Consider the following 23,123-nt stretch of genomic DNA (forward strand, 5'->3'; position numbering starts at 1 on the left):
GTGGAACAAATGTGCATACACCGACAGGCACACCACCTTGTCACTGTTATAATTTTGTGTTAGATAGTTGTAGGATTTTTAGCAGCATCCTTACCTCTACTCAGTAGAAGACAGTAGCCCTTTTCCCCCAGTCTGGACAACCAAAAATGACTACGGATCGTGCCACTTATCTTTTGGGAAATGAAACAGGAGCATGCAGGTAAGAACTGCTGGTCTACAACTTTAAGGACGTAACATTCCCATCTTCAGAAAACATGCAAATTTAGAAATAATTAAGATTGCTGGGTACTGCTTTAGGCTTTTTGAATTTTGAAGTCTAACAGTGTTTTGAAATGCTGTAAAGTGACAAGTGAATATATATCAAGCCAATAAGAGAACTTGTGTATATCTACTGTGTGCCATTATCTACTTAGAATCATTGTTAATCTTACTTGAAACAGTATTTTGGCTAATTCTGTCATTGTCATTTAGTTAAAAGTTACTGTTAAATACTGATATATGAATGTCACATTCTTCTCTCAGTTTTTTGCATTTTCATGTGACAGTTGATCTTGCTTCCTAATAGTAAGCTAAGGAGAAATGATTTAACAATTTCTTCTTGTAAATTATTTTATTAACAGTACTGTGAGTTTGACCTCTACACATTAATTGTACTGTTGATTTTTATTTCTTGTCAGTTAGTTCAAGTCAATTGAATCAATATAGAATGGTGCAAAGAGTTGTAAGTCTGGAGTAATTGTGCTGCAGAGAAACTACACTTCTCTGGGGTGTATGGGTAGAGGATGTGGTGAGAAATCATCTCTGGTGTGCTTCTTTGGGTTTTCTTTAGTGAGTTCTATGGGCTGTTAAATTCCTTGTATATCTGAATATGACTCATGTATATTAGAGGATAATAATGTGAAATATTTGAGGGTAAAATATTGTTCATTAGAGACTCTTCTTTTGGCTAAGAATCTTAGTATAGATGAGTTCAATTTATAACAGAGAAACAAAGTCGTTCAGTACTTTGAGATCTTCAGCATACGAACACTTATTAATGTGAACGGAAAATTTCATAAGGATATAGGCATAAATTCTATAGTAGACTCTTTCTATGTGATCTGAAAAACAAAGCAAACTAGCTAAGAACAGAGAATGTTTAACCTAAATATGAAATAACTGAAAGATATTGGTTCTTTTTTTTTAATAGCTGCAGAGTCTGTTACTGAGATTTGCATATAGAAAAAGGTCATGTAGTATTGTGACTTAAAATAATTTTAGAACCCAATGGGGGTTTTAATGATGTAATTTGCATTTCATTCTTTTATTGGGATATCTGTTAACATGCATTTGATTTTTAAGCATTTTTATGTAAAAATAAGTGTATTTTTTATTTTAGTACTTAAAATTTTTATCTTTTTTTTTAGGTGTGTGCATGCATGCATGTGTGCGTTTGTGCCAGTGTGTGCAAGGTGGAGGGCAGTTATCTGGAATTAGTTCACTCCTTGTCCTGTGCGTGTCCTGAGGATCAAACTCAGGTTGACAGACTTGGCAGCAAACACTTACTGAGCAATCTTTACTGCCCCAGTCTAGTTTTTAAAGGCCAATTAAACACTTCAAAATAAACTCACAGTAATTCTGATGTTGCAAAGCCACTTACTAAGTACAGGTTAAAATATTTATACTTAAGATGACCAATGATTAAATTAAAATGATAAGATGAAAGCTAGATTCTACACAGGAAGTTTTTTCTTAGTAGTATGTATACAGTTGTGTGTATGTGTGTAGCAAGTTTGCTGTTTTTTCCAGAAACAAGAGTGGAAGTGAATGTATATAAAACTGATAAAGGATTTTTTAAGTTAGCTTCGTCTTTAGCAGTATTATTTTGGGAAAGCAGATATAATCTATTTTAGGTTTTATTTGTTAATATAAGGGATTTGGACTTTTTAGTATGTAAGGTAGCTTATAAGTTTTAATGTGTAGGCTGTTTTGTTTTTTTGTTTTTTTGGTTTTTTTTTTTGAGACAGGGTTTCTCTGTGTAAGTTTTGGTGCCTGTCTTGGATCTCGCTCTGTAGACCAGGCTGGCCTCGAACTCGCAGAGATCCACCTGGCTCTGCCTTCCGAGTGCCGGGATAAAAGGTGTGTGCCACCACTGCCTGGCATATGTGTATGCTATTTTGATAACTTTTGTTACCCTTTTTTGTTTGTTTGTTTAAAAATATACACTCTCTAAATGAATTAGAAATATTGTCCATTGTTTTTGTTTATGGATAGTTATATAGATCTCTTTTCAGTATTTATTTCAGTGTTTGTAATATTAGTGGTCCAGATTATCTGAAGTCAAACTTTGTCTTACTCTAATAATACTATTTTGCAGTCTAGAGGTGGAAGCTAGTATTCATGCATGCAGTATACCATATTAACCACTGGGTGGCCTAGTTTCACTTTGTTAAATTAACTTGGTAAATTCTCATAATTTGAGTGCCCTTGAACTGAAAATAATTAAATATACAGTTGCCCTAACCTCAAAAAGTATAACAAAGATTTTTTTTTGAGATAGGGTCTCTCTCTGTAGTACTGGATAGCCTAAAGTTCACCATCTCACTGTGTTACCTGGGCTGGACTTGAATTTATGAAAATCTTCTAGACTCAGCCTCCTAAGTGTTGAAATTACAGATATGAGCCATTATGACCAGCTTTGTATTTTTTATTATGATAACTATTTGAAATTTAAGGAAATTTGTATTTAAAAATGTGATCAAGTTGAAGCAGTTTTACTAAACAAATTCTTTAATTTCACTAATTTCAAACTAGAGGTTACTTTTTCAGTAAAAGTAAATTATACCTTTCCTTTGTTTAACTCATCTTTATTAGGTTGTCTGTTAGTTTGTACTTCTCCCAAACATTTTATCTTAAAAAACAAGTGTAATTTTGTGTATTGATTCACAAGTAAAGTCATGACTATCGTATGTTATTAGCTTATACCCCAATGTAAAAGTACCCATTTCCTAGCCTAACATGTTACAGATATTTTTATGCTTCTTTTTGCTGTTTCATAATCATCTTCCTCATTTTATTTACCCACAAAACAGTTTCTAGTCAGTTGTGGCAGTGCACATCTGTAATACGAGCTCTTGGAAGACAGGAAGGAGGATCATTAGTTCAAGGCCAGCCTAGATTAGTAGTGAATTCAAAGTTATCTTGCGATAGTCAGATGTTGTGACAAAAACCAAACCAAACCAAAAAGAAAATAACAACTAGGCTTGCACCACTAACTTTAAAAAAAGAATTTTTCTTGACTTAAATAAGAACAATAACAGTGATTGTGGAAACCAAATCTTAGATTGGTAAACCTTTGGGTTGTAACTAGAATAGTATTTTATCTACTTCTCTTGTCCTCTCGGTCAATCATGCTAGAGTAGAAATCATTCATTCATTTAACTACATGGTAGAAAGCGCAGTTTTACTTAATCAGTACATATCACCAGCACTGACTTCTGCAGTACAAAAATGCCCCCAAATGCTGTAAAACATTGAAAGATGATTGGATCTGTCTACAGTTTCTAACCACTGCTGTCGAGCAGTAGCATCTTTTCATTGCTAAATGGTGAAAGTGGAACTTTGACAAGGTTACGTTTGAAGATTATCCTTCTTTAAAATGATTTTTTGTAGTTGTATGTGTATGTTTGTACGTGTGCTACGATCGGAGACCAGTTCTCAGGAGTCAGTTCTCTCCTTCCACCGTGTGGGTCCTGGAGATAAACTTAGGTTGAACCCTACACTACTGGCTCTGAATCATCTTGCTGGCCCCATCACGCCCTTCTTTTTCTTAGTAAATTATGAGCAGAGTTAGGCATTTTCTTGTTACAGTTAGTGAAATTGATATATTTCTAGGCTTGTTTGTTATGTTACTAGAAATTGTACCATGTTTCCAGCAGTCAAATGTGCATAGAAATAACGTGGGGCTAGGGATTGTAGCTTCATGGTGTGATTCTTGTCTAGCATAGATGAAGGCTGTGGGTTTAACACTCATCTCTGAAAACAGAAATCAAAACAAAAGCCCATGCACAAAAAGTTGGTGCTACACTTAAGAGGTAGATTAGTCAAATGCTAGGAAAGTCCCACTGGTAGATGGTTCTAAGAATCCTACTGTATGTTCCCTTGTCCTTCCCTCACCCGTTCAGCCCAGCTTCCTGAATGCTGAGTGGACTATAAATACAGCTCACTGTCTGAAACTGATGACCAGGGTAAGCGCAAAACAGTACAACCTCATGAAGAAATGGAAATTTCTCACAGGGTATGCCCGCAAAAAATAAAGAACAGAGTTTTAAAGTGAACAAGGTTTTAGGAAAATTACTCCTTGGTGACTAGTCTTTTTGACCAAAGTAACACTTTTGCAACTCATATCCTTTAAATAATTTGATAAGAACTTTAAGGTGGATTTTGTACAGATAAGATGTTATATAGATATTTTTGTGGTTATTAAAGATCTATACAGACATATTTCTAAATTAAAATGTTTTAGCATAGAGATAACCTAGTTAAAAATTAGTTTTAAATATGTTGTGATGGAAGCTCTTGAGACCAGAGAGGAATGAGGACGAAGAGAACTTGTGACAAGCATGCCTGACAGGTTTTTTGGGGTGTCAGGAAGTGGTAATGTTGTTGGGGCATTTCCAGGAAAGGTTAGGCTAGGTTTAGATACCCTCAACCAACCTCTTGTATGCTGAATTTTCTTTAAAAGTTTGTTTTAGCAGGTTCTATTTCTTAAAGTTCTACCACTTGGAGGTACATTTGGATTTTAACAAAAAAGAATGTCTTCCTCCTCTTTCTAGAGCAGTGGTTCTCAACCTTCCTAATGTTGTAAACCTCATGTAGTGGTGACCTCCCCCAACCATAAAATTATTTCACTGCTACTTCATAACTATAATTTTGCTACTGTTGTAAATATTTACTGTTGTAAATAACTGATATGTTACCCCAAAGGGGTCATGACCCTCAGGTTGAGAACCACTGTTCTAGAGTCTCCTCCCCCTCCTATACCCCCCATTGCTTTCTTGTATCCACTTTGAGATCACACTGGTATTGAGCAAGGCAGACATTTTGGATGGGTTGAAATGAAATACTGCAAATTTTGTAGTATAAAACAGAGGAGAAGGAAGAATAAGAAAAGCATTCATTGATCTTACAAATATTTGAATGACAGGTACTGTGCTTGGTTTGGGAGGCGAACATGGTAACCTTGGTCTTTATACTGTTGAGCTTACTGTTTGGTTGGGAAGGTTGGCAAATGTGATTAGCATTAAGATAAGAAAGAGCAGATACTCTGTAAACTACAGAATGGAGCATTGTCCAGTTAAGGAGCTTGCTTAGAAACTTGAAATTCTTGGACCTTGAAGCATCTTCATGTTATTGTGTGCTTTTGGTTAATCCCATGATATTTCTGATAGTAGATATTGGCTGCTACTAGTAGGTATTTTCTTTAATTAAACCTGTGTATTGGTTTGAGGCATAGTTTGACGACAATATTAAGGACTAGCAGATTATTGTTACAATATAGACATCATAGCTAAGAGACTAGAGGAGTTTGATGTTTTGTCTGCACAAATATGGAAAATTTTGGTCAAATGGATTTGACAAGTCAGAGGAAATTAGGTGTTCCTACAAAGGGTATATTATGTGTGCATAAAATCCACAGCTTGACTTAAATTTTGTAAGATTGAATTTGTATACTACATTTAGATACTAAAAGTTATTCATATATTGCACTAAATATACTCAAATCTTCAGACTTGATATTTGAAATCAGAATGATTTTTTAGGAGTTAAATTTAGTAAGGAAAAATAATTTTAAATACTGTTAGATGATCTATTTACATAATACTAAATCATCTTTTCTTAAAGGTAGATGATATTATAGTCATCTTACAGTCCTGAGAGGTCAGTATGTTTAGGGTTATAAAGTTACAACTTGAACCTTGTTCTCATTTTAGAGGGCACTTGAGGTTTGCCTTCGGTAACTTCTTAGTATGCTTTCCCCGTTTTCCCAATGTGTTATATATACTAAAGTGGTTGGACAGTGAGCCTTAGAACTCAGCCTTGCCTTATTTGGTGAGACTTTGGGAAGAAGTTACTTTCCTAAGTCCAAGTGTTTTTTTTTTTGTTGTTTTTTTTTGTTGTTTTTTTTTTTTTTTTTTTTTTTTTTTTTGGTTTTTCGAGACAGGGTTTCTCTGTGTAGCTTTGCGCCTTTCCTGGAACTCACTTGGTAGTCCAGGCTGGCCTCGAACTCACAGAGATCCGCCTGGCTCTGCCTCCCGAGTGCTGGGATTAAAGGCGTGCGCCACCACCGCCCGGCCTAAGTCCAAGTGTTTTTAACTCCGGGAAATGGCAATAGTGGCAAAACTCCTCTCTTATAGTTGTGAAGTTTGTTTTCTTTTAATGATCTATTTAAAATTTTTTAGACAAGATCTCAGTGTGTATCTTCACCTGCTCTGGAACTCCCTATTTAGACCAGACTGGCCTCAAACAGAGATCCATCTGCTTCTGCCTCCTGAGTGCTGGGATTAAATCATGCTTAGCAAGATTTCTTTAAAAAAAATTGTGTGTGTGTGTGTGTGTGTGTGTGTGTGTGTGTGTGTGTGTGTTTGAGTGATGTGTACTGTGTGTGTGCCTGGTGCCTGGGGAGTCCATTAAAGGGTGTTGGGTCCCCTAGAATAGGCAGCTGGGTACCACCATGTGGGTTCTGGGAACCAAACCCAGGCCATCTGTAAGATCTGCAAGTATGCTTTACGCCTAAAGGATCTCTCCAGCCTGTTGTGAAATTTTTAGAGGGAAATTTAATAGACGGCCATACTCTTTAGTACTTAAAGAGTTTTAAACAAATGTTAGTGTCATTTTCAGATGTTCCCTACTTTTTTCAATCCTCTGGATACTCAGTATCTTCTAATGCCTTTTTTTTTTTTTTTTTTTTTTTGGTTTATTTCGAGACAGGGTTTCTCTGTGTAGCTTTGCGCCTTTTCCTGGAACTCACTTGGTAGCCCAGGCTGGCCTCGAACTCACAGAGATCTGCCTGGGTCTGCCTCCCGAGTGCTGGGATTAAAGGCGTGTGCCACCACTGCCCGGCGATACTCAGTATCTTCTAATTCAGATGATCATGGAGGCTTGCCTCCTTTTCAGGCTTCAGTCTTTAAAATTCCTTTTTCTTTTTTTTCACTCCATACAAACTCAGGCTCTGATTTTTTTACTATATCAGTTTTCTTGGGTCATCTCATGTCCTCAACTATTATTTTTAATTTTATTCTCTCTCTGTATATGTGTGTGTGTGTGTGTGTGTGTGTGTGTGTGTGTGTACGTACAAATGCGTGCATGTACACACAGTCTTGGTTGTTTTCCTCCATATTCTCCAACTTATTTTTGAGATAGTGTCTCTCACTGAACCTGTAGCTTGCTGATTTCCCTTTGCTCACCCTTCCTCACAGGTCTCCTTCCTTTCCCCTAATAGTCCCTTTTGCTTTCATGTCACATGTATTCCAGCACCCTCTATTGTTCCCATCTTCCCCTTTTAGGACTTAGTTTTCTATACTTTGATTAATCTTTACACTGATATTTACTACTTTATTCCCAGTAGCTTCTTTAGTCATGCCTGCATATACAGATTCAGTGCTTGAATTAAATAATTTAAATAAAAATTTTGAGCTTGCATACTATGTTCTTTTGTAGTGAGGACGAGGATGACGACCTTCAGTATGCTGATCATGATTATGAAGTACCTCAACAAAAAGGACTGAAAAAACTCTGGAACAGAGTAAAATGGACAAGAGATGAGGTAGTTACCTGGCAAAATTTACTAGTCTCATATTTATCAATTAATACTATTAATGTCTTTTTTTTTTTTTTTTGAGACAGGGTTTCTCTGTGTAGCTTTGGAGCCTGGCCTGGAACTCACTCTGTAGCCCAAGCTGGCCTCGAACTCACAGAGATCTGCCTGCCTTTGCCTCCCGAGTGCTGGGATTAAAGGCATGTGCCACCACTGCCCGGCTATTAATGGCATTTTAATAAAAACAATGAGGACAAATTATCTATCAACTCAGTTGTACATTCTTTTTTAAAAAAATCAAGGACATTGCCAGGCAATGGTGGTATATGCCTTTATTCCCAGGGAGGCAGAGGCAGGTGGATCTCTGAATTCAAGGCTAGCCTGGTCTACAGAGCAAGTTCCAGGACAGCAGAGCTGTTACATAGAGAAAGCCTGTCTTAAAAAACAATAACAAAACCCCCAAAACAAAGGACAAATCAATGACACGAACAACTGGTTGTTTAGGATTTACTGAAATAGTGTAGTAAGTGGGGGATTTGTGTGATAGTGACTTTAGTTTTTCTCAAAATGAGTACCAAGCCTGGCCACGGTGATGGCACACGCCTTTAATCCCAGCACTCGGGAGGCAGAGGCAGGCAGATCTCTGTGAGTTCAAGGCCAGCCTGGGCTACAGAGTGAGTTCTAGGACAGGTTCCAAAGCTACACAGAGAAACCCTGTCTCAAAACAAAAACAAAAACAAAAACAAAACAAAAAGAAAAGAGTACCAAATATGACTTGAGAATGAGAATGTCATCTACATACAGGATGGGGAAAGATTTTTAATTTTTATGCCTCTCTTAATAGGATGACAAGTTAAAGAAGTTGGTTGAACAACATGGAACTGATGATTGGACTCTAATTGCTAGTCATCTTCAAGTAAGCGAAATGGGAAATGTATTTCTGTAATAGCATGTCTTACTTAAGGCATTGATTTACATGGTCTATTTTTTTCAGAAATATGTCTGTGTAGTTTAGGCTTCATTCCTTAAAACAGCTGGTTAATTTTTTTTTTCTGGTATGTTTGTAGTTATTTGCTAATGGTTTAGAAAGTAATTTTCTAGTACAGGTTGAGTACCTCAAATCCAAAAATGTGAAATCTGAAGTGCTTCAAAATTCACAACTTTTTTGAATACTGACATAGAGCCACGGTAGACTGTTTTACACTTGACTTCATGTAATATGTCACAATAAAAATGCTAGGTGTGCTTAAAATATATAAAATTATTAGATTATGTGTATAAGGTAGATATGAAACATAAATGAGTTTCATCTATAGACTTCTGTTCTATCTCCAAAATATATCATTATGTATATGTAAATGTTTCCAAATCTTAAAAACTCTGAAATCTGAAACATTTTTAGTCTCAAGAATTTTGGATAAAGGATACTCAACCTGTACAGCATTTATCCAGAGGCCTAAAAAGACTACTACCATAAAACAAAAATGGCATTAAGTTTGATTAGGACTTTACAAATATTTGTGAGAAATGTTTTTATGTTTTTGTTTTTGGTATGCTGGGAATTGAACCTAGGGCCTTGTACATTTAAGCAAGCACTTTACTGCTGATCTATATCTATATTAATAAATATCTTCTCTATTAATGCCTTTTACCACCAGACTTTATTAACTTGTTGAAACTGAGCATTTATGGCTTCCATCTCTCAATGCTGACCTATGTTAAGGCCTATTATATTATGTGTGTGTGTATATATATATATATATATACCTTCTCTATTAAATATATCCCATATATATCCCTTATATATTTTTAGATTATCTATTATCTAGCATATGAACAGATAGCTTTACAAATTATAAATTGATAACAAAATATTAGTCATTATTTATTATTATCTGAGCAATACTTTGTAGATGCTTGGTCATGAATAGATTGAAATAAGGCTTCATTTATTTATTACTTTGTTTCATTTTCTGTGTGTGTGTGTGTGTGTGTGTGTGTGTGTGTGTGTGTGTGTGTGTGTTTGGTACTGGGATTGAATCTGGGGCCTTGTGCATACTAGTGGAACACTATATCCCAGAGCTGTATCCCCAGTTCATTTTCTTTTTGAAGTGTCAACCTTTAATCCACTTAACTGAAGTATAATTCATATCTTTTATAAAAATGTTTCATGTTTATTGATAATTTGAATGAGCATCATTTATAAATACACTTTTAATAAAATCTAAAGTCTAGTGATACCTTTAGGGTTGTTTTTTTAACTGTTGTACTATATGAATTTGACCTGCTATGTTTAAAGTCATATATCCACTTCATATAGTTTTCTGCCTACTGTCATTTATTTCTCAATTCTGGTTTATTTTTTTATGGCATATGTCTTGCTGTCTTATAAAGGATAGTATAGAGGTACATACTTAATTACAAATGTATTGTTTTTAATTTGCAGTCTAAACTTGTGATTAATTAAAAGAACAGAATTGGGATTTTAGGCATGTAAAATAAATATTACATGTAAAAGTTTGATATTGAATATACTATTGATTCATATTTTGTTCATATGGGTATATTTAAATTTGGGCTAATTTGTTTCCTGGGAGACATTTATTCAATAATAAATATGTCCAAATTCTTTCAGAACCGTTCTGATTTTCAGTGCCAACACCGATGGCAGAAGGTTTTAAATCCAGAATTGATAAAGGGTCCTTGGACTAAAGAAGAAGATCAGAGGGTAACATGTTCATATTCTTTTGAAAATAAATTTAAGTATTTATTTGTGTGTATATGTTTGGATACATGTATGCGCACGCATGCTCATGCCACAGTTCATATATGGAGATAAAGGATAATTTTTGGGAGCTAGTTCTTTCCTTCCACTCACTGTTTGGGTCTCAGGGATCAAACTTAGGTCATTAAGGACGAGTGCCGTTGAGCCGTTCACTTGCCCCAAGTTCATATTCTTTATGTCACTGTGTAGGTAGACTAGATTAATTCGATTATTTACTATTTATTAGATTTGTTTTATTTTATTTTTTATATATTTGTTGTTTGTTTGTTTTTCAAGACAGAGTTTCTCTGTGTAGCCTTGGCTATTCTGGAGCTCACTCTGTACACCAGGCTCTGCCTTCTGAGTGCTAGGATTAAAGGTGTGCACTACCACTGCCCAGCTAGATTTATTTTCTTATTGACATGTTGTAACACATAAAGTGTGGTTTTGTGTGTGTGTGTGTGTGTGTGTGTATGCTAGGGTTGGAGGTGGGCATACATGTGTTGTGTGCGTACATGTGGAGGCCCAAGGACTACCATAGGTGGTGGTGGTCCACAAGACAGTGTCATCCAACATTTTTTATGAAAAGGTCTCTCATTGGCCTTAGGCTTGCCAAGTAGGGGTAGTTGGTGGGCCTGTGAGCATCACGGACCTGCCCTCTGCCTCCCTGCTCCTGAGATTGCAAGTGTATGCTAGTATGCCCGGCTTTTTTAAAATGTAGTTTCTGGGGATGGATCTCAGGTCTTCATGCTTGCAAGGAAAGCACTTTTATAACTGAGTATTTTCCCAGTTCATACTTTAAGTACTTGGTACTATTCTTTGAGGGCTGTGTGCGTAAGAATTGACTGTTAAATGTCTTGAAATGTAGTTTCCCTCCCACCCCCTGCCCATCACCCCCCCCCCGCCGGGGGGGGGGGTGCAAAAATGAGTGAAACCACATATAATGAATACAGTCCTTTCTGAGGACTTTAAAAAAGGAAGAATGCTTTAAAGTTTGGTTTAGCAACATTTAAGGCATAGTTTAATTAATATTAAAAGTGAATTTTAATTTTATTTTCACACAATAATTTGATATGTAAGGAAATCATTTGTAATTTTTCCTCTTGATCTTGAATGAACCCAGGACTAAATAAATGTCAGAACATTGTGTTTCTATGTTTCTAGAGGGTTTGTGATACAAAACCCAATTATTTGTGCAATAAAACCTGTTGAAGAACAGAAGCATCTGCCTTATACTAGGAATTGCTCTTTAACTCAAGCCCTTTAAAGCTTGCTTATAGCTAATGTACTTGGGGAATTAGAGCATTCTTAGTACCCATAGGAACAAAGAAACAGAAAGTATCACTAGGCTCAGGACTGGTCTGATTTTTCTTTATGGCCAATGATAAGTTTTGAAATGTGTGATCTGGGGCTGGTGAGATGGCTCAACTGGTACAAGCTCTTGTGGTTTGCTGTATGAACTTGACAACCTCGGTGCAATTCCTGAATTCACAGTGGGAGGAGAGAACTGCCTCCTGACAGTCACCATGGTTTGTATATGCTTATACTCATACTTACAAAACATAAACATGCAAATAATAATAAATAAAATACGATGTGGGAACTTTTAAAAGATATTTTAAAAAGCCGGGCGGTGGTGGCGCACGCCTTTAATCCCAGCACTCGGGAGGCAGAGCCAGGCGGATCTCTGTGAGTTCGAGGCCAGCCTGGGCTACCAAGTGAGTTCCAGGAAAAGGCGCAAAGCTACACAGAGAAACCCTGTCTCGAAAAACCAAAAGAAAAAAAAAAAAAAGATATTTTAAAAAGATATTTAATAGCTAGGCCTGGTGGCATTGGCTATAATTCTAGTTACTCAGTAGGTCTAAATAGGGCGTTGCAAGTTCAAGGCATACCTGGGCAACTTACTGAGACCCTGTCTCAAAGTAAGAAAAGGGAATATAGTTCAGTGGTAGAGCACTTGTTAAACATGCCTAGTATTGGGAAAACAAGCACAGAAACAAGAACTAGAGCCGCACATTTAATCTTTAAACCTTATTTTCAAAATATGACAAGTAGACACATATCACAAAAGCATTGATAGATGTTAAATTTAAATAATCCACCAATGTAGAATGATTATGTTATTTGACAGTGGGTCAGAGTAGCAGTGAAGTAAGGCAGGCTGAGGAGATAAACTGTTACTCTAATTTTAGGTAAACTAAAAACAAGTTTAAAATGTAGGGAAAAATGTACATACTGCATTTTTTCAGATTGATAAAGGAGGAAATGAAAAGCCAGTAATTAAAGATCTTTCCTGCTTCCTAATGAACTTATTTGGCTTTGTGTTGAAGCTTATTTTCTCTTGTTTTTTGAAGGTGTCAGAATAGAAAAGACAAATCTGAAAATTTATAGTTATTTTGAATTAATTTTATATGAAAATAGTTTAGCTTATGAGTTACTTTAATTAGCCCCTTGAATTTTTGGACATTGGGAATTGATTTTGAACTTGCTATATGCTGAAGGATTAGCTATTAGTAAAATTACTTTTTGTGAGTTACAGTTATAGCTGAAATTTAATGTATTTATTTTGAGTGGAATTCTTAATTTGGAGTTGTTTCCCTTTTTGTTGTTGTTGTTGAGGTGTTTCAGACCAAACCTAGGACCTTGTGCACACTCAGCAAACTCTGTGTGGCTACCCCAGCCTTGACATGCTTGAGTTACATTTTAAAATTCTGCCGGGCGGTGGTGGCGTACACCTTTAGACCCAGCACTCGGGAGGCAGAGCCAGGAGGATCTTTGTGAGTTCGAGGCCAGCCTGGTCTACAGAGCGAGATCCAGGAAAGATGCAAAGCTACACAGAGAAACCTTGTCTCGAAAAACAAAATACAAAACTTTTTAAAATTCTGTCATGGTAATGGCTTTTCAACCTTTGTTTTTGCTTTCTAGGTTATTGAATTAGTTCAGAAATATGGACCAAAAAGGTGGTCTTTAATTGCAAAACATTTAAAAGGAAGAATAGGCAAGCAGTGCAGAGAAAGATGGCATAATCACTTGAATCCTGAAGTAAAGAAATCTTCTTGGACAGAAGAAGAAGACAGGATCATATATGAAGCACATAAGCGGCTGGGAAACCGTTGGGCAGAAATTGCTAAATTACTTCCTGGAAGGTGCTTATAAAAATGAATGTACATTGTTTTTCTGATCTTCAACATGTTGTTTGCTACCTTACTATTAACTATATTTCGAAGTACCCCTTTCTTTTATTTATAATTTAGACTACATAATACAAGCAGCCATTTGGGACCATTTATAATAAATTCTGTGGTAGGGAATATGATTAATTTGTGCAATAAAACATTCAGACCTTTAAATTATGTAAACAACATCTACTCCACAAGTCATGTTTTTGTATTATTGCCAGTCAGGCAGAGCCTTGTATGAGCTGGTGAGGTGAAATCTAAATTAGAGATCTCTTTCACGTTAGGTACTGTGCACCAGGCTAGGGGATTGCAAATACACTGATTGAAATAAATTATTGTGAAAGTATATTAAGGAAATTCAGTTCTTAATTATGGTGTACTTTAAGCTGTGAAAGCAGTACTTCAGCCCATGTAGCTGAAGTATAACATCTTCCTCAAAGACTATGATGTGCTAAGTACACTCTTCATTGTACTATTCAGATACTTTCTGGCAGTCACTAGCACAGCAGACTTCATATCTCATTCAGAATATACATCCTCATGCTTTATAATTGTCTGTGTCGAACTTCATAGTAACTACTATGCTTTCATATGTATTCCTTCTTAATTTTGTGTACTTTGGAAATATATGAAAGGAATCAATATCTTTGTTTCATAGGAAATTAAAACACAGTATTATATTTTCTTTCATCCAAGTTACTAATCCTGGGCTGCGAACTTCTGATATATTCAGTATTTTATGCACCTTTTTCTTTGTGTAGAACCTAGCTTAGTGCTTTAGCAAAGTAGGTTTCTAATAGGTGTCTATTTTATGCAGAATGGAATTTGTCTTTATAAAAAGGGAGCTGATGAACTCATTTTCTATAAATAAAATATTCTAAGAAATGGTAAAGAATACTTGCAATCTGTAATTTGTATTTTTCTTTACTTTAAAAAAAAATGGAATTGAGGATTGAACCCAGGACCTCATTTATGATAGACATCTAGGCAAGCACTTCACTCCTGAGCTGTATCTCTAGCTCTACATTTTTTTTTGATAGTTGTTTGGTTTTCTTTTTTCCTTTTCCTGATGTAAGGCTTTTGCACATGGTATGCCTTTTATCCAGAAGGCTTTCTTCTGTTTTTATTTTTGAGCAGGTTCTTGCTGTGTTGTCCAGGCTAGCCTTGAGTTCCCATCCTGCTCCTCAATCTCCCAAGTGCTGAGACTACAGGCTTCAGATGACCCTGTGCCTGACGTTTTCCTGTTCTTCTAGTTCATTCTCGACTTTCAGACCTCGGCTTCACTGTCAGCTCACCAGAGCTTTTTCCTGGGCCCCCTAACCAAAACTACCCCCACTTACTCACTTCTCGTCCTATTTTAGTTATTTCTTTGTCTTTCCTGTTGCTATGCTTTCAGTAAGAATTTAAACTATGATAGCAGGGACCTTTTAAATACATAATTTTACCAGTTGTAAAAATGTGTATTATAAATAGTGCTAAAATTTGTGGACTCCCTTTTCCTTTTAAAACGATACACTTTCATTTCGTAGGACTGATAATTCTATCAAAAATCATTGGAATTCTACGATGCGAAGAAAAGTGGAGCAGGAGGGCTACTTACAAGATGGAATAAAATCAGAGCGCTCGTCATCAAAACTCCAGCACAAACCTTGTGCGACTATGGACCATTTGCAAACCCAGAATCAGTTTTACATACCTGTTCAGGCACATATTTTTTTAATATTTTTATTATTTAGAAACAGTTTCTTTAGTTGCTATATGGGAAAGGTTCTTGGTTTTTTAGGACAAGTAAAATTTGTATTGGGCAGTGACAGACATTTAAATTTCCAAATTGAAAAAGTAAGCCATAAATTTGACAAATATTTTAGTACAAATTTTATTTAAAAGTTTCCTTTTACATGTGATTTTGACATTAAGAAATGTAGTATGTGCATACAGCACTACTCTTTAATTTTTTGTAGTTATGTTCCAGTGGACATAAAGATGTGCTTTCACATTCCTGTAGCTTCTCCTCAAATGTGGTTCTGTGTAACTGTAACATTGCCTGTCTCATGGGTGTGTATAGAACCATTTAAAGGAGAAACAGTAAGACATCACTTGAACATTCCTTTGGGGAACAGTAAATAGTTGATATTTAATCTTGTTGCCCTTTGCTCTTTACTTGAGTGATTGAGCCTTCATTTAGACAGACTCATTAGAGATTACCTAAGTTCAAACTGACAAGCTCTGTCTTGTCCAAATACAATATGCATTTACCCACCTGTAAGAAATTTGTTTAGGACTCTTCATAAGACTTGCTTTTTCTTTTCCTGATTGTCTGTTTTTTACAAGTTTGTGATGAGCAATTCTTAGTTCTTTTCACATAAAATGTAAAGACTGTTAGGACCAGGTAGTAGCTAACAAAAGATAAAATTGGGCACTGTATTAAAAAGTCTATTTCCACACCTTTAATCCCAGCGCTCAAGAGGCAAAGCCAAGCGGATCTCTGTGAGTTCGAGGCCAGCCTGGTCTACAGAGCGAGATCCAGGACAGGCACCAAAAACTACACACACACACACACACACACACACACACACACACACACACACACAATCTGTTTTCTGAGCCTTGGGTTTTATATCATTTTTACTTTTTATGAGCATCACTAAGTTTCTTTTAGACATACTTTTAAAAGAACCACTTAAAAGTAGTGAGATCTTAATAGGAAAAGATGGGACAATAGTGTAGTTATTTGCTGACACTTGACCTTAAGGATTTTAATGTTTTGTTTTTTTAAATATTTTTTTCTGAGTCCTAGATTTCAATAGCATAAACTACAAGGTTTTGCTTCTGTCTTAGAAAAATTACCATCTAAAGTTTTTTGACTTATGTGAACATAATTTTAAAATTAATTATTGCTAAGGGAGTGTTTGACAATCTCAACCAAAATATGTTGGAAAGATAAGGATATATTTAATATTTTAAGAGTTGTTTTCCATATAATAAGAAAAAATACATTGGTTTGAAATACTGTGGCATATTTTCATTGAAAACTTTGAGAAAAATAAGTTTCTAATTTATTGGAGTTACCAAAAAAAGAAAAAAATACATGAGTGATTCTGATTGTTGTTTAAATGAGTAACAGAAAAAGCCCTGTTTTTTTTGTTTTTTGTTTTTTTTTAACTTAGAGATTGACTGACATTAGGTGCTGATAGGAGTAGGAACACAACTTATTATCTTCTGTAGGCAGTAGGGCAACCCTCAGAAGCTGACTTTTAAGAATATATGGTAGGTAGGAAACGGACTGATTGGCTGATACAACTAGGCTTGGAAGCCAGGTGTGGTGATATACACCTGTAATTTCAGCTCTGGGGAGGCTGAGGCAGGAGGATCAGAAGTTTGAGACCAGCCTCAGCTACATAGTTAATTCCAAGGTCCTTGGGCTGCATAACAAAACCTTGACTCAATAAAACCAAAAGACAAAAACACAAACCTAAAATACAGATTTCTTTTCCTATACTTACGGTTTTATCAATATATTCTAGTGACAGGTGATATAATTATTAAGTAAAAACTATTGTTTTGAATTTTCAAAGTTATTAATAAATATCCAATCTCAAGTTATTTATTTATTTATTTGTTGTTGTTTGTTTTGAGACAGGATCTTACCATCTAGTCCTGAGATCTTACACAGGTCTGTCTGCCTCTGCCTCCTGGGTGCTGGCATTAAAGACATGTGCCACCCTGCTCAGTGTTCTACTTTTTATCACAAGCTTTCTTGGCATCAAATTTTTAAAAATTTTATAACCTATAATAGCAATGCTTTACTTATTTTTTAGATCCCTGGTTATCAGTATGTATCACCTGATGGCAATTGTGTTGAACATGTTCAGACATCTGCCTTTATTCAGGTAAGTTTTATTTGTAACAAAAATACAAAGGAAGGCAATCATGATGCATTGCTTACCTGTAATACCAGTTCTTAAGCTGAGACAGGAAGGACTGCCACAGTACAAGACAAGCAGAGCTACATAGCAAGTTTCAGGTCAGTCAGGGCTACATAATAAAACCTGTCTCTAAAAGCAAAAACAACAAAAATCAAACAAATGAAAACAAAAAACAAAAATAGAGGAAGCCTGATGCTGTGTTCTGTGATATATCTGTGAAGATCTGTGATCCCAGCACTTGGGAAGTTAGGGGCAGGAAGATGTGAATTTGAGGCAAGACTCTGTGCCCACCCCCCACCAAAAAAAAAAAAAAGAAAGAAAAAGAAAAAGAAAAAGCTTTTGACATAGTTTTAGAAGTTTAGTATTCAGTTCCTTACCTATTAAAGTAGGATAAAAAGCATTGGGTTTTTGTTTTGTTTTTTTACTTTGAGTATTATAAAACTAAAGGAAAATGTATAAATGAATTTGAAAAATAAAAACCATAACAGTATGAGGTGATCAGCAGCACCAGTGTAGTAATTTGTTCAGTCTTGCAGCTTAAATCTTTCAAACAGTTGCTGGATTGTATAAATACATTACAATGTAGTTATCTAAAATATTCCAGGCATATATTTTTGATACATTAATGATACATTAATGTTTTTTTGGGTTTTTTTTGTTGTTGTTTTTTGTTTTTTGTTTTTTTTTTTTGCTGTTGTTCATTTGTTTTTGTAACACTGCCATGTAGTCCAGACTGGCCTTGAACTTGATAAGTACCCAAGAATGCCTTTGAACTTGTAGTCTTCATATCTGTACCTTTCTAGTGCTGGGATTACAGATGTGGCCACCATGAATGGTTTTAGGTGGTGCTGGAGATAGAGCCCAGGGCTTCTTCACAGTAGGCAAATTACTAATTGAACTATATCATTACCCCTGTTTCTTTTCTTTCTGCTTTGTTGATATAGGGTGTTACCATGTAGCCCATGATAGCTTTAAACTTGAAACTCCTTTCTTTCTGTTTCCAGAGTGGGTGAATCACTACCATGCCTGAAATTATGTCTTTATTTTTCCCCCAATTTTTTTACAAAGTTGAAAATATTTACCAAGTACCTTTTTAGATTCCAGAGACATTGTGATACATTGATTTCGTAGCATTAAAATGTTAGTAGCGGGGCTGGAGAGATGGCTCAGAGGTTAAGAGCACTGGCTGCTCTTCCAAAGGTCCTGAGTTCAATTCCCAGCAACCGCATGGTGGCTCACAACCATCTGAAATGAGATCTGGTGCCCTCTTCTGGCCTGCAGAGATATGTGCAGACAGAACACTGTATACATAATAAATAAATAAATAAATAAATAAATAAATAAATAAATCTTAAAAAAAAAGTTAGTAGCATTTGGGTTTAGTGGCATTAAGCTTTATTATAGGTTACACAGAAGGAAACAAAAACTATTTTAGAGCAGTTGTGATGGTGCCTGTTTTTCTCTTTTATTTAACTTACTTTAGCAACCCTTTGTTGATGAAGATCCTGATAAGGAAAAAAAAATAAAGGAACTTGAGTTGCTTCTTATGTCAGCTGAGAATGAAGTTAGAAGAAAGAGGCTTCCATCTGTAAGAAATGAGCTTATATATCTGTGTTTATAAGAGTCCTTCATATGAATGCTTTTATGCTTTTTCTTAGTTATAGAGTGTTCTCAATGTGACTTCACATTTTAGTACACTTTTTTTCTCATTTTAATTTGCAGTTTTGAGGTTGTTTGATTATGACTTATGTCTTGTGTTCTGTATTAGGATACTTTAAAAATGCTTATTAAATCATAAATATTAGACTTAGAATAAAAACTTTGATTTGTATTTTTTTGTGTGTATTTTAAAAACTTGACATTCCATGTAATGATGGATGATGGATTAAATTGAAAAAGCTTATAAAATGAGAAATGTAGAGAGAGTATAAGCTCTAAAATTACTTTTATTTTCTTTGAAAAATTCTATTTTAGTCTATTTAGGATATGAATTCAATAAATTGGAAAAAGGAAGGATAAGCTTGGCAGTGGTGGTGCATGCCTTTAATCCCAGCACTCAGGGAGGCAGAGGCAGGTGGATCTCAGTGAGTTTGAGGCCAGCCTGTTCTACAAAACAAGTTTCAGGACAGCCAGAGCTACACAGAGAAACCCTGTCTTGAAAAACCAAACCAAAATAATAATAATAATAATAATAATAATAATAATAATAATAATAGCAGCAGCAGACGGGAACATTTAGATTTTATATTCTCTAAATAACTCTTTCAAAAGAAAAAGGTTGATATGTGTGTCTTCGATTTGGTTAGTCAGAATAACTAGGAGTATTAAATTAAGAAAAATGATATAAATTCTACTAGAATCTTGGGTTCAGTCTCAGCACTGATTTCAGAGTGAATGAGGGGCAAATAACATGTTGAGTTACTGGGAACTCAGCATCACTCTGATAGAATAAACTGAAATATTCAACTAGTATCATGAAATAAGTGATATTGTCTTACATTATTTAAAAGGTTACTAAAATGACATGTTAATTATTGCAGGTAAGATTTTTACTATAGGAAAGGCAGTTTTTATTTTGAAACTATAAACCATCAGTAAATAGGAAGATTGGAAATGTGCTTGTTTTAATGTTAATTTTAATTTTGCTAAAGAAGTGACAAAATAGTTACATTTAGAGAGTCCTTATTTGTAGATGATTATGTGATGTTTAAGCTATTCTGGAAATTTTTGGAATGGGATGTAGCTCAGTGGCAGGAGCCTTTTCCTATGTTTGAGGCCTTGGGCTTTGTCCCCAGCGCTTCAAACTAAAACTAAAACAAAACAATTACAAAAAATTTCAAGTACTTTTAGATTTAAAAATTTTTAATTTTTCCATTTTATTATATGTGTATGGGTGTTTTACATGCATGTATATCTGTGTACCACATACATGAGCCCTTAGGAGGCCTGAATAAAGTGTCAGATTCTCTAGAACGGAGTTACAAATAGATTATGACCTGCCATGTGGATGCTAGGAATCAAACCCAGGTCTTTTGAGCCAGTGCTCTTAACTGCTGGGCCATCACTCCAGTTCAATTTTTGGTTTTTAAAAAATTAATAGTGTTGAAGGAATGTTGGGAAGGTGTGGTGGGATAGAGAGGGGAATTGTGGGTGGAAATGTTGAAGATACATTATATACATGTATGATGTTATCAAAGAATACATATTTTTAAACTAATAACAGTACCTTAGCTCCAGATATAGCATACCTGTCTCATTTAATAAGAAAAATATACTAGCTAAAGTAATTCACATTTTATATTAAAAGGGAGAAAATGACTGACTTTTTAAAACTTTGTACACTTGATAAGACTTCATACACATTTATTTGTTTTTTTAAACAATTGTGTGATAATAGTGACTACTAGTTTACTGAATTCCATTATGCTTTGCTCAGCTAGGTAAATTGTAGATGTCAGAAGGGGGTGTGAGATCCTCTGAAAATGGAGTTATAGGTGGTTTGAGCCCACATGTGGCTGCTGTGAACTGAACCAGAGGCCTCTGTGTAGGAAGAATTTCTCTGTGCCCTGGTAGCCACTTCCAAATAACCACTCAGAGACTTATTCTTAATTATAAATGCTTGGCTGATAGCTTAGGCTTGGTTCCAGCCTACTCTTACAACTTAAATTAACCCATTTCTATTAATCTATATACTGCCCCGAGGCTTGTTTACCTCATCTATGAACTTCCCATGTTGCTTCTTCTGCATCTGGCTCACAGCTCCTTAGACTCTGCCCTTCTTCTTCCCAGCATTCTCTCTGCCCCGAAAATCCTACCTACCTCTCAGCCAACCAACTTTTTATTAACAATGAGAACAACATACTTTCACAGTGTACAGAAGGATTATTCCACAGCATTTTTTTGTATAAATAAAAAAGGAAAGTTTTAACTTTAACGTAGTAAACATAAACAACAACAACAGTTATCAAGTAAGAATTACAGTTACTATACCCAATTCATTTGTATTTGGCAAATTTAGAGAAAATTTTCTATTTCTTTTATCCTTGTGAGTCTAAAGTTTTATACCTAATTTACCTTTTTACTATAACTCAGGAAAACTTTTAAGTCCAATTATTTAGTTTTTAACTCCATCAAAGATTCCAGAATGGTATAATGTTACCTAATAACAGGGACATCTGGCTGTCTGTCTGGACAGTCATCCAGAGTTCTTCTGTAATGTTGGGAGCATACAGTGTTGGCCTACAGGCCTAGTATATATGACAGACATTTTTGAGAAGTAGGGAATTTTCAAAGACTATCCTACCTTGTCTTGACAAAGTTTGGCAGTCACTTTTTTTTTTGCATCCTGCTGGTCCAGTTTGGACAGTATACTGACAGCAATTGAGGCAAGGGCGATTTCTTTGCCCAGTGGCTAGCTTTTGCCATAAAGAAAGCAAACTCCATATGGAGGTTCTCTGATGCCCATCATCCTTTTATGAAGTAGAGTGGTGCTGTCAGGAGCAGATGTGGCTCACTGTCCTGAAAAGCCTTAGGTTATTAAACATGTTAAATGTCATATTCTCTAGGTCTTTGAAGTGTTTGAAGACTATCTATCTAAATATATCTCTGTATGACCTTGAAAACATACCTAACCTGACTGTAAGTTTGACTATTATAGATAGCTACTAATCTGTATTTCTTAATTATACATTATATTTTTTAATGAGCTTCATAAACACAATACCCCAAACAAGAGTTGAGACATACAGACAACAAAAATAACTTTAAATTTATATCAAATTTATAAATTTATACCAAAATCCATACCAATGTAAAATATTTTGGGATTAGTAGTTGTTTTGGATTAAAGTAGATTCAATAATCTACCCCTTTTTCCTGTCATTCCTATATCATATCCCCCTTTTTTCCTTTAGAAAGAGATCTTTGAATTTGACTCTTTTGTTTAGCTTTTTTTCTGGCTATGACCAATAACAACTTGTAACCAACCTTCCTAAACAATGACAAACACTTATAATCCATTGAATAACCAAAGGCCACCCATACCCCATCTCTTGGGAATGTGGGCGTCATTCTCTAGACTACTTCCTGTTGTTGTTGGGTGCTGGTATCTTTGGGGGAACCTTGAGAAAATCAAGATAATTGTTAAGTCTTGGCTGGAGTATTTTGTGAGGCTGGATCATCTCAGCCATCAGCCTTGAAGCTGTTTTGAATGCTGGATCACCTGGGCCATCTGTTTTTATTGGTATCTGGTCCCCTTGCTCTGAAAATACATAAACTTTTAAAGGTAGCATACATATCTACATTAATACAAGTATAGATTGTGCATTGTACACAGGTCAACCAAAGATGATTTTTTTGTTTTATGTTTGAGCAAGTAAAATATACATCACAGTTTTGAGCTGCCATATGGGTGCTGAGAATTAAACCCAGGTCCTCTGGAAGAGCAGCTAGTGATCTTA

General features: G+C 35.4%; 1 protein-coding gene across 1 annotated transcript in view; it reads left to right on the forward strand.

Moving 5' to 3' along the window:
* Window positions 1-23,123, forward strand: part of Mybl1 (MYB proto-oncogene like 1) — a 36,259-nt gene that overhangs the window by 1,331 nt on the left and 11,805 nt on the right. Inside the window, exons 2-8 of the mRNA XM_059254034.1 lie at window positions 7,699-7,804; window positions 8,640-8,711; window positions 10,431-10,523; window positions 13,485-13,705; window positions 15,268-15,442; window positions 17,557-17,628; window positions 19,148-19,252. Coding sequence (XP_059110017.1) covers window positions 7,699-7,804; window positions 8,640-8,711; window positions 10,431-10,523; window positions 13,485-13,705; window positions 15,268-15,442; window positions 17,557-17,628; window positions 19,148-19,252 — 844 coding nt within the window. The remainder of the gene's footprint in view (window positions 1-7,698; window positions 7,805-8,639; window positions 8,712-10,430; window positions 10,524-13,484; window positions 13,706-15,267; window positions 15,443-17,556; window positions 17,629-19,147; window positions 19,253-23,123) is intronic.

This window comes from Peromyscus eremicus, chromosome 2 (genome assembly GCF_949786415.1).
Source record: "Peromyscus eremicus chromosome 2, PerEre_H2_v1, whole genome shotgun sequence".
Lineage (NCBI taxonomy): Eukaryota > Metazoa > Chordata > Mammalia > Rodentia > Cricetidae > Peromyscus > Peromyscus eremicus.